This window comes from Heloderma suspectum, chromosome Z, assembly GCF_057233095.1.
Source record: "Heloderma suspectum isolate Gila_16-S chromosome Z, 16-S_ref, whole genome shotgun sequence".
Lineage (NCBI taxonomy): Eukaryota > Metazoa > Chordata > Lepidosauria > Squamata > Helodermatidae > Heloderma > Heloderma suspectum.
Genome location: NC_139476.1, coordinates 5,417,828 through 5,429,858, shown reverse-complemented (window position 1 = coordinate 5,429,858; position 12,031 = coordinate 5,417,828). Strand labels below are relative to the sequence as shown.

The 12,031-nt window shown below is 46.4% G+C and overlaps 1 protein-coding gene across 1 annotated transcript; it reads right to left on the bottom strand.

The window, feature by feature from the left end:
* Positions 1-4,599, bottom strand: LOC146333551 (extracellular calcium-sensing receptor-like). The gene is made up of 4 exons (XM_084825652.1): positions 4,438-4,599; positions 2,015-2,872; positions 1,156-1,385; positions 1-58 (listed from the first exon to the last, which is right to left on the bottom strand). The coding sequence occupies exons 1-4, from the start codon at positions 4,597-4,599 to the stop codon at positions 1-3; spliced, it is 1,308 nt and encodes a 435-aa protein (XP_084681778.1).
* Positions 4,600-12,031: the final 7,432 nt, after the last annotated feature.

The window sequence follows — 12,031 nt, the reverse complement described above, 5'->3', positions numbered from 1 at the left end:
TTAGTGCTTGACGGGAATGTCCATTGCGCAGACGTGAGCACTGATTGGCAGGGATTCCCTACAGGGTTTGGTTAGAGAGAGTTCGTAAGGGAACAGATTTCCAGAGCTACTGTTCTGAGTGCTACTGATCAAAAGTCATTGGGCACCTGTTCCGTCTTTGCCTCCTTCATGGATATTTTAGGTGCTCCTAGGCAAGGCTTTTATTGTGCAATGGCCCTGCCTCAGGCTGGGAAATTTAGCGGGGTGCTCCCAAATATTGTTGTATTCCATTTGCTTCCTTCCTTGGTTTCCTTGCCACTCCTTCCATTTTTTTCCTAAGAACATAAGAAGTGGATCAGAAGAAGCTGGATCAGACCAAGGGTCAATCTAGTCCAGCATTCTTTTCACACAACGGCCAACCAGCTGCCTAATGGAAACCCACAAGCAGGACAGGAGTGCAAGAGCACCCTCCCATCCACGTTCCTCAGCAACTGGTGTATGTGATACTGGAGATAGCACAGAGCCGTCAAGACTAATAGCCATTGATAGCCTTCACCTCCAGGAATTTCATCACCTTTTGAAGTCATCCAAATTGGTGGCCATCACGTCTTGTGGTAGCAAATTCCATTGTGTAAATATACTCGGTGTGAAGAAGGATTTCCTTTTATCTGTCCTGAATCTCCTATCAATCATCTTCATGGGATGACCCCACTGACAGACCCGAAATGTCTCCCTATCTATATTCTCCACACCAAGCATAATTCTGTAGTCCTCTCTTGTCTCCACTTAGTCGCCTTTTTTCGAAGCTAAACAATCCCAGACATTGTAACCTTTCCTCATGGGCGAGTTGCTCCAGCCCCTTGACCAGAACTGCACACAGTATTTTAAGCGAGGTCACGCTTTTTCTGGCCACCAAACAATCTGTAAAGGAGGGGAAAATGGAACAGCTACCTGATGTCTCTTGATTACTAGCACTAAAAAAAAAACCTGTCTAGAAGCACCCTTTGTACCAGGGAGACAGAAGAAGCAGTGGGGAAACACAGGAATGTTACAAATGGAAGATGTCATGGTAACATCCCCCCTAAAATTGCATGAACGAGGCAGGGTGATTGCACAGAAATGACCTTGCCTGGAAACACCCTTTGTCGCATTCAGCCATAACCCTGGAATCTATACCTCGTCCACACCTTGTTAGCCCACACGATGGCATCAGGATTAATGCTGAAATCTTCACCTCCAGGCGCTTCTGCATCCATCCACCCAACTTTCCTTTGAGCCACTGAATTATTTGAGAAGATGACCCAGTTAAGGATGTCAAATTTGGCAGATTTCATCCCATTCTCTAAAAAAGAGAGTTCATCCCCAGCGCTGTTATTGAAGCGGATGTTCCTCAAGGAGGCAAGGACCTGAAATAAAAGGATGTGAAAAAAGAGATGAGTGGAACTTAAAATATAACCAACCAATGGAAACTATAATCCTTCTGTACGTCAGAGATGGAGAGAAGGGAGGGACAGGTACATTAAGTTCTAAGGTTTGACAACTAGAGATGCTTCCAGACGAAAATTTATCCTGCAGTCCTGCAATTGTAACTATACTGGGGGTAGAGATGTCCTTGTCTTTCATTGGTAACCTTCCCCTGGTTTCCCTCTGTCTCTCCATCATTTTTCTTATCACAGAAAATCCATTAAAGAGGGAGTTGCTTCACTAGGAACTATCCCACTGAAGCCTCTGAAAAGGAGCAAAGCAATACCTAGTTGCCAACAACTGTGCATTCCAGGACTTCTAATACACACAAGCAATTCTCTTGCATTAATAAATGGAGAAGCAAATCTCTTCTTTTTTAAGATGAGCTACCTGTTTCTAGGAAAGGGGGAACTAGTGCAAAGATTGGCTGGATGGTGATAGAAGAAGCCACTGGAAAATAAATATCCGCTCTTGAATTCTAATATTGCCCAAAGCAAAAAAGAAAGAAAGTGACATTTGAATGGCTGAATAATGTGTCAGAGAGAGAGGTGGATCTGGGGTTGGACGTTACCTGCCAGGGCTTCACCTTCAGATGTACTGGGCTCTTTCTGTCCCACATGACGACACGTTTTGATACCAGTGTGTACATGGCATGTAATGCGTGTGCCACAGAATAGACAGCATTGTAGACGCTGTAGCTGTTGCCAGTTAATCTTGCCTCAACGACCGAGGCCGGCAGGATCTCTAGCTTCTCCTCCCCAGTACAGACTCTCCTGCCATCCAAGGAGGTGAGACCTGGTTTCAAAACCTCACAGTCAAACAAAACTTCCCACCAATCTGGGAGAAAGATATCTCCCTTGGGCTGATATGGATCTAAAGCCCAAATATAATCTTTGAATCCTGGCACTTCACTTGTGTGCACTGTGAAGGACAAAGCGCCATGGAAAGATGATAGTTTCCACCAGTCGTAGCTGTATCCAATGGCAGCAAATTCCCACTGAGTAGTCAGGATCCAAACTTTCCCCGATGAAGTGTTCGTTTGCTTTTCATACAAGGAGAATGGCAGTACTAAGTCTTGCATGGCTTTGGAGTCCCCAGAGACAATAACCACCTGGGCGTCACTCTCCAAAACAATCAAAATGAAATCTATTTCTTCCCTTACAAGCTCATTGAATAGTGAGATGTAAGATGTGATCATTTTTGCAAAATGCACACAGATGTCATTCTGGGCAAGGACTGCTTTCAGACTCAGTATGAAATTTTCACTGCCCTTGTTCGCCAGAGCAATGATCCCAATCCAGTTCCACTGGAAATGCTGGAGCAGCCTGACTAAGCCCATGTTTTGTGTGTGATACCTCGGATCAATCTGGTAGAAGGCAGGAAAAAGGGTTGTATCACTCAGAATGGAGTCGAAGGACTGGTAACCTAGCTGAAAGAGCAGAGGTGGATTTAGAGGCTAGATAGATAGATTTTATTTTCATCAGCCAAAGGTGGATGGAGTTTTAAGAACAAATGGAAGTGAAAAATAGTTGACTACCAGCAGTCTTATATCTTATCCATACATAAAGCATGGCCTGTAACCGTACTGCATCTATATGTATACTGTAATCTATATTCAAACATTCCATCTTTTCCGCACAGTGCATCAGGTTTCCTGATCCTCCCAGCATGCACGCTCAGGCAATCTGACACTGGACATGCAAATCAGTGCAATTTCTTTATTGCAGGGAATCCCATGGCAAAAGCTTAATGGTTACACTCTTCAGAAGTCATATAGCTGATGGTCAGTAGCTGTAGGCTCTATGTAATTCCAGAACAATCCAAAGCTAAACACTACTACCGTGACTGAGATCCTCAAAATTGTTTCTCCGTTGCCATCTCCACGGTTCTGAACACGAGGGGAGGGACTCAGGATCCCCAGACAATCCTTTCACGCGACTCCAACCCAGGACATGGAAATGGAATGATTCTTGGAATGAACCCATCAGGGAATCTGGGGATAACTTCTTCAAAGGCCTAACAACCCACACCCATATAGAATCCAACTTTGAATCTTCTGTTGATAACTCTAGGCTTCATGGTCAAGGCCCATCAAGATCAAGGGATGGGCTTACCCACATACACAAGGAGTTCCAGGCCACCGCTTTCGCATTGGCAACTCCACACTGCATGAGTCCTGGCAGAGGAAAGTCCAAAAGTCTTAGATTAAACCCAGTCTGCCGTACACTGAGCTGACTACAAACCAGACAAAGAATCCACAGCAACGGGAGTTCAAGTCTTTGAAAAGCCTCACAATACTTTTCATGGCAAGTCCTTAGCAATCCAACGTTCCAGTCCATGGGCAGAGTGCCCCCAAAAGCCCAGATGATGATGGATACAAACAGAGAAGGCTTTGGGCAATGAAGATGAGATGTTTCTAGCAAAGGTTCTTTGCCTTTGCATTAGCTTACAAGGGCAGGCGTGACTGTAGGACACCCCCTCCAGATCCCTGGACAGACAAGGGCCTTTAGCCTTTCAGCAAAGCCCCTGTCTAAACAGGGCGGCCCTGCTCAGCCCTCCAGCAGTGAGGCTTCAACCTGGGCGACCCTTCTGCAAACCCTGCCTCACTTCGGTCTGGTTCTCACAGACAACTTCCAGCCGCCCTGCCTGCCAAGGCCAGACCAGCAGGTGGACAGGGAGTTGGGTGACTCCCCCTGGCTCTGCCCTGGGAACACTGAGAGAGATCAGCTCACACAGACTCTGACATTCCGGAAACTGAATAGGCCCAAGCCCTTCCAGGCTCCTTCTAATCAAATCCTGGCTATAACCTACAAGGCTCACTGCAGTACTGAAGCTGGGCCCTGACACAGTGATGCAGAAAGAGAAGTGAATGAAGCTGTGACTGAAAAATTTGTAAGCAAGAGAAAGCAAAAGACCACCCATCCTTAGCTTTACAGCAAACTAGAGTGCGTTCTTGCAGATTTTTCATCTTCCCCCAATACATATCCATCCTACCTGGGGAATCTTGAAGTTGCCCAGGAGAGATGCCATCTGGTTTGAGATTCTGGAGTCGAGACCCCCAACTATAGCTAGCAGGGTCTCCTGCTTGTCACATTTATAGTTAGGAAACATTCTCCCCCGCGTGGAGAGCAGAGACAGGCTGACATCTTGGGCCATACTTGCATAGCTGCTGTCTTCATAGATGCGGAAGCCCAGCGTGACGTTGGGAAGAAGCTCTGGATCCTTGTTGAGCTCCGTGATGGCGAACGCCAAGGCCAGGATATGCTGGTAGTTCTTGGGAATGGGTCTGCAATGAGAGATTCAAGTTTTGGGCAAGATCCTAAAGGAATGGCAGAATTGTGGCTTGTGATGATGTCTGTTTTATTCAACACCCTCCTGCCCCCTTTCACACAGCCCAAATGGAGATGACTGAATCTGCCACATTTCAGACATGGCTCAGTAGTATTTGTGCTAGGCACTGGTAAAATTTGCTTTTTTCAAGGACATCTCTCAAAGCAAAGAGTTATACTTTTCAGCACTTCCACAAAGGGGTATGAATAGTTGGGCACCTGGCAGCCCCTGTGGAGGTGACGGAACCTGCCAAATTTCAGACAGTTTGGTCCAGTAGATTTCGTGCTAGCAGTGCATAACTTTTCCTTTTTGCAGAAACTAGAAGAAATGGTAAAAAAAAAAACCTGTCAGCCACACAGTGGATTAGAGATCCTAATCAGAAGGTGTTTCAGGTGACAATTAGGAGGTCACTATCCCTAATCTCTGGTGTAGGTTTTCTTTTTGAAGAGCAAAGTACTTTCCTGAACCTGCCACTGACCTGAGGCTCTCATTAAGGGAAGAAGGAAAAGTTAAACATCTCTTTGGCTGCAAATGGCAAGACACATTACCTGGGAAAGTCACACTGCTGAACCCAGTGGGGCTTATTTATTAACTGCACTGCTGCACTTTCTCTACTCCATATAATTTGGTAAACCTCCTCCCTTATTTGCCTTTCTTGTCAATTAAATAGCCCAAACACTGGCGCCTTTCATAGAGGAGCTGTTCCAGCTCCGTCATCATTTTGGCAGCTCTTTTCCTCAGGAAGGGTAAGATGAAGCAAACCTCTAAAAATGCACATAGCCTAGCCTGATCATATTCTTCTTATGGCCATTTGATGTACACAAGAGAAACCCAGCGACAGGCAAAGTGTCTTGGGAAATCAGCGAAAGTGATGATGCTTCATATTATGTGCCTTGCCCTACAGTACATATTGGACGGTGTATTAGTGTATGGCTTTGGCAACACACTGCTTGCTTGTGCACAATAATGGGTTTGGTGCACTCTCAGCACACACACACACACACACACACAACCAAAAGAAAAGCAGATACAGAAAGAAAGAAAAAACTACCTACAAGCTAGGGGGTGGGGGAAGGGAAATAACACTAAAGCCTAACAGAAGAGAAAAGAGGTTCAGTTTGTTCTTGTGTTTTTTGTATTCTTTGTGTTTTTAATAAGAATATAGAGTTAAAAAATGCAAGGAGAAGGAACAGTAATTGAGAAGGGCGGGGAGCCAAAGAACAAAGAGTACAAAGCAAAGAATCTGGCTGCTGGGTTAAAAGTTCGGCCTTCTGAGCCCCTAGAGATGTCACTTTCCAAGGCTCAGTTCCCCCCCTCCCTACTCCCCCTCCCCTCACAAGTTGTCACATTTGCTCAAACAGGCTGTCTGAGCTTCAGAATTGTCTGAAGCAATCTGAAGTGCTATGGATCTCTCCAGCCTTCTTTGGACCATTCTGGACCGGCTTCGGATTCGGACCAAAGCGGTCTGAATCACCCCAATTTGCTTCAGAATTCTGGATTTGGGCTGAAGCAGTGCACAGCCCTAACTTAAATCCATAAGCCATTGAATTCATTAATCAAAGCAACAGTTTAAAGTGCAATGCTATATCTTGTGAATTCAGACATAAGGTCCTTTAACTTGCATTCTACTTCATCTTCACAAATTCAAGGTGTCAGGTGAAACAAATACAAATGAGTGACATTGTGTGTGTGTGTGTGTGTGTGTGCCATATAGTTGACATGTCTCTCACACACACATGCATAAACAAAGCAGAGGTGGAAAGCGATTTTGCACAGAAAAAAATCAACACTTATAAATCAAGAGCATCAGAGATCCAAACTGGTGGTCCTGGGACGACACTTCAAGTCAGCGTTAGAAAAGGGGAGGGCATGATCCAAGCAAAGGTATACACTTTACACCCTGTAATTTAAACACAGAGATTTAATAGGGTGTTGTGGTTGGAGCAGGAGAGAGGGAAGCTGTGAGCCTCAAGATATTGTGAGACCTCATCTCTCGTTGTCCCTCATCATTGGCCATTCCTCGGACTGATGGGAGTTGGACTCCAACAAGATCTGGAGGGTGCCATGTTTGGGAAGGAAGGCTGTGGTAGATTCTTCAAAGTCACCCTGCCGCTCTCTGGGAAACATGTCAACACTGAAGCTCAGCTAGCCAAGATTGGTTGGAGATCTTATGGTCAAACCAAAGACCTTCTTCCCACAGTGCAGAGTGAAAATGCAGAATCTGCAACTAGAACATATAGAATCTTACAGATCGAAGGGACCATGGAGGTCATTTAGACCGCCACAATGCTCAGCGCAAGAATCTTGCAACCACAGCATCTCTGACCAACAGCTCTCTACCCTCTGAAAGACCTCCAGTGAAGGAGAGTCCACCACCACTTGCTGTGGCGGTTAAACCATCAAACAGCTCTTATCATTAGGACATTTCTCCTAATGTGGAAAGCGGCTTCCTTGCAATTTCCGCCCACCTCTTTGAGTCCCTGCCCTCTGAAGCAACAGAGAACTAGTCTCTTCCAACTTCTGCATGACAGCCCTTCGTGCAGCAATGATAGCCACACAAATATAGACAGCTTTAAATGGGGATTAGATTAGACAGATTCATGGAGGATAAGGCTATGAATGGTTACGCTCTCTCTCTCTCTCTCTCTCTCTCTCACACACACACACACACACACAGAGTTATATGGTTATATAGTACTTCCAGTATCAGAGGCAGTATACTGGGGAACATGAGCAGGAGGATGGTATTGTCCATTTTGTGGGCTTCCCATTGGGGCATCAGGCTGGCCACTGTTGGAACAGGATGCTTGACTAGAGAAGCGTTTCCTCCGATCCAGCAGGGCTGCTCTTACATCTCTATTCTACTCCAAGGTAGTCCCCTGAAACAAAACCAGCAAGAAACACTCACTGAGAAATAGAGTCCCATTCGATGGGGGATTCTTTTAAGGGAAGGGATATGAACAAGGCAAAGGAGAGAGGCAGGTTCCCACCAAACATGAGGTCTCCCGGCTGGTAATATTCGTCCTGGACTCGGAAAGGTCTGGTCATGATGCAGTTGGGCCTCAGCGCCAACTGCAGGGACTGAGGCAGAAGCCCAAGGAACACCAGCAGCCTAATCATCGGCAATGCAAGGGGGCCTTTCTTCGTAGACCACCAACCAAACAGAGCTTGGCATGAGACCCTGTCCAGCCTAGTGCACAGCTTCTATCTGTGGGGTTATGTCTGAAGCATAAGCATTCAGACAGTATCTTAACCCAACTCTGAAGGGACCAGGATGTATTTACCGCATCTGGCATACATGTTTTTGTCCTGAATTTCTTTGTTATTGTCTTCAGGGTTGGCCTCGGAAATCCACAGGGGTACCGCAAGGATTACTGTTCTTTTTCTTTTGAAAGGAATAATTATTCCAGGGGAAATAAATAATCCCATCCCTTCAGTGCTGGACTCTCTTGGCAGGAGGAAAACACATTTGCAAGGAAGCACCTGGGTCATTCTTGGCTTGGCTGTTGAGCAGGTGGGGTCAAAGAATTTCAGAGTATGAACAAGATACCTTGGAGGTCATCTAGTCCACCCCTCTGCTCCCTGCAGGACAAATTGCAACTACCGCAATCCTGGCAGATGGCTGTCCAGCCCCTCCTTGAGGAGCTCTGGTGACAGAGATCCCCACCCCACCCCTCTTGGTCTTTGCTCCCACTGTCCAGCTGCTCTTCTCATGAAGATATCTCTCTTCAGGTTCAGCTCAAACCTCCCCTCCTGGAATGCAGGCCCTCTAGTCCTTTGCCCTCTAGGGCAGCCGAGACCATGCCTTCGCCCTCTACTTGACAAACCTCCCAGGATTTGCAGAAGTCCAACGGGTGTTCCTCCCTCCCCTTAGTTTCTCTTCTGCACATTCAGTATCCCAGGGTCCCTCAACCTTTCCTCCTATGACTTGTTTTTCACACCTCTGACGATCTTCACTGCCCTCCTCTGCAGCGTGAAGAGCCCACCAAGAGAATGAACACCCACTCACCCGAGAGTTAACGCGATTGGACTCAGCGGGGCCTACTTCTGAATAGGGATGCTGTGGATCACACTGCATGACACCTACGATGGAAGGAATGGTGTTTGGGGGTTTCTGAAGCTATGATACAGGTGTACCAAGGAGCACAGAACCACGCTGCAGTTTCTTGCAATTAAAAATTGCTAAGTGGCAGAAGAGAAAACAATAAAACCGGAACAAATACAAACAAAACAGAACCAACTGGAAACCTCAAACAAGGCCAGAAAGGAATACAGCAAATGACAGGAATAATTTTTTTATTTTAGTCCAACATGTTTTGGGTTGAAAATGTGTTGAACTACAACCAAAATAATTCCTCTCATTGGCGCCATTGCTATTCGGAGTCCCCCCCCCCCCCATTTTCCTGAGTTGGGAATAGCTATCAAACCACTATATTGTTTGAGAAGCAGTCAAATTCCCAATTTTTATTTGGAAACAAAATAGGCATACATTCCAATTCTTACCTTCACAAGGAAAAAAGGAGAACCAGAAGAACATTTCAAAGTTATTTATTTATTTATTTATTTATTTATTTATTTCATTTGTATACTGCCCAACCAGGCCTGAAGCCCAATTGAAATGGATCTAGATAATCCATTTCATTCAAGAGCGCCTGGAGCTGTCCTGCAACCGCCCACTCAACCGTCTTGCCCAGGAAGGGGATGTTGGCCACTGGCCTATACTTGTTAACGTCCTCCGGGACCGGGTTAGGCTTTTTCAGGAGTGGCCTGATTACCGCCTCTTTTAAAGAGGCCGGCACCACTCCCTCTCTCAAGGAGGAGTGTACAACCTCCTGGACCCAGCCGGACATCCCCTCCTGGTTTGACGTAACAAGCCATGAAGGGCAAGGGTCGAGCACACAGGTGCTCAACCGGTCTTGGCCAAGCACCTCGTCCGCATCCTCGGGCCTCAATAACTGAAACTCGTCCAATAAAACTGGGCCAGATGGTGCTCTGGACGCCTCTACCAATGGAACTGCATTAATCGTGGTGTCCCATTCCTGACGAATCTGAGCAACTTTATCTTCCAAATGCCATGCAAACTCGTCACTGTGTGCTACTGAGGGTTTCACAGTCTCCCTCCCTGGCCCAGAATGGAACAGGCTGGACGACACTGAGAAGATGCACCCCTCCCCTGACCCCCTGAGTTACTCAGTGGACTTCCCAGCACATATTAAAAATGTCAAAATATACAAGAGAGAGCAACAGCTAAGAAGGAGCAAGTGAAGATCTGCATTTGCCCCTTCTTCTTGTCCTGTGGAGCTGCTGCCCTCGGCTGCTGCTGTTTGCTGCTATTAGCTGTTTGCACGTATCTCTGGGAAGGCGGCAGGGCGGGTCTTGCACGTGGTCCTCAGCGCGTCCCCAAGTGCGATGCTAAGTGTGCACATAGCGCCGCACTTTGAGCAATGCCGAGGCACGTGCAGAAGCGCTTACTGTGGCAGCCCCAGCTCTTAAATAGCTGCAGTGTGGAAAAGTGGCTGGTCAGATGACGCCAGTAGCCGGTGGGAGACGCCTCAGCAAGCTGGCTTTGATAGGGGCCCCCACCCCAAACGTACTGGATTTCACAGGATTTATTTCCCTAATTTCAGCCTTTCCATTGGTAAGCTGGAGTTCTGAGGTGTTTTTAAAAACCTCCCAGCTGTCTTGTATTATTATTCTTTATTATTTGTGTTAAAGAAATATTTCTAAACCACCCTTCATCTGAATCACGTAATATCTTGACCTGGTGCCGAAAAGATTGTAATGGTGGCAGATGGGATTCTTTGGGGAGGTTATTCCAAAGTCATGGCGCACCAGAGAAAAGACCCTCACCCTAGCAGAAAGGTAACTCTTAGCAGATACACAAAAATGTATCAACCCCTTTTCCTTGCAAAAGGAAAAGTCACAGTGCTTAGCCTCAAAAATGTCTGTGATATGGAATAATGATGGTAGTTGGGAAGCACCTTGGCAAAATGTCGATTAAATTTGGCTGAAACAAATTAGAGTGAAGAAAATGTGTGTGGGGGTTTTAACCACCCATTCCCTCTGCCCGCTCCTACCCTACCTACCTCCAGTTTTCTCTTACCTTCTGATAAATCGAACTGTTACTCTGCGTAAGGGGAGAGGGTTTGTTTCTAGCTAGAGGAGAAGACATTGGGTGAAAGCAGGCATCTGTATGGTCACTGCATCTGCCTCATGTTCTGTTTTTGATTGCCATAGCATAAATTGGTGTTCAACATAAAGTGGAATGGAAGATGTGTTCAACTGTGGAACAAGATTGTTTGAATGGCCTTCCAATGCTTAACGTTACCTGTGACATTGCAAGAAAACTAATTTTCCCCAGAATAATTGGTGAATTTGCACAGCAAAACGCATAAAAATGAACATGTGTTACAAATTATTGCATGGTATAGTCCCCTGGACTGCAAGGAGGTCAAATCAGTCAGTCCTGAAGGAAACCAACCCTGACTGCTCATTGGAAGGACAGAGACTGAAGCTGAAGCTCAAATATTTTGACCACCTGATGCGAAGAGAAAAGTCACTGGAAAAGACCCTGATGCTGGGAAAGACTGAAGGCAAAAGGAGAAGGGGGCGGCAGAGGATGAGAGGGCTAGATAGCATCACCGATGCAATGAATATGGACTTGAGCACGCTCCGGGAGAGAGCGCAGGTCAGGAAGGCCTGGCGTGCCATGGTCCATGGGGTCACGAAGAGTCGGACACGACTGAACAACAACAATTTTTTCTGTTAAATGTGTTAATTTTTTCACTAACATTTAAAAATGTACCACAACTTTGTAATCCGGTTTTGGCATTTCCTCATTTTTTAATAACCTGGGAGCATTAAAAAAAATTGACATCACCCAGGCTTCTCTCGCCTTCTGAAATCGCCTCTTAGAGGTGCTAAACGGGAAAGCTAGCCAGCCTGAGAGAACACTTCTGGAGGGAGAGCTGGAAGCCAGAGCTGGTGGCTGTGGAGAGCAGGAGGCCGGGCTGTGAGGGGCTGATACCTCAGGCAGGCTGCAGAACCCAGGACTAGGGGATTCAGTCAGAGATCTGACCAGAAGGTGCTTCAGCAAGTGTCCTCATCCCAGAAGCCAGAGGCAACATCTGAAGGCCCAGGAAGACAGTTGCCCATTCCTGGTTGCGAGAGATTGGCTGGGGTGCAGTTGAGGGAAACTGTATCTGGGGTTGGGGGAGCTATTGAGAGCTTATTAGCAGGGAAGACTCATTCATTAGGA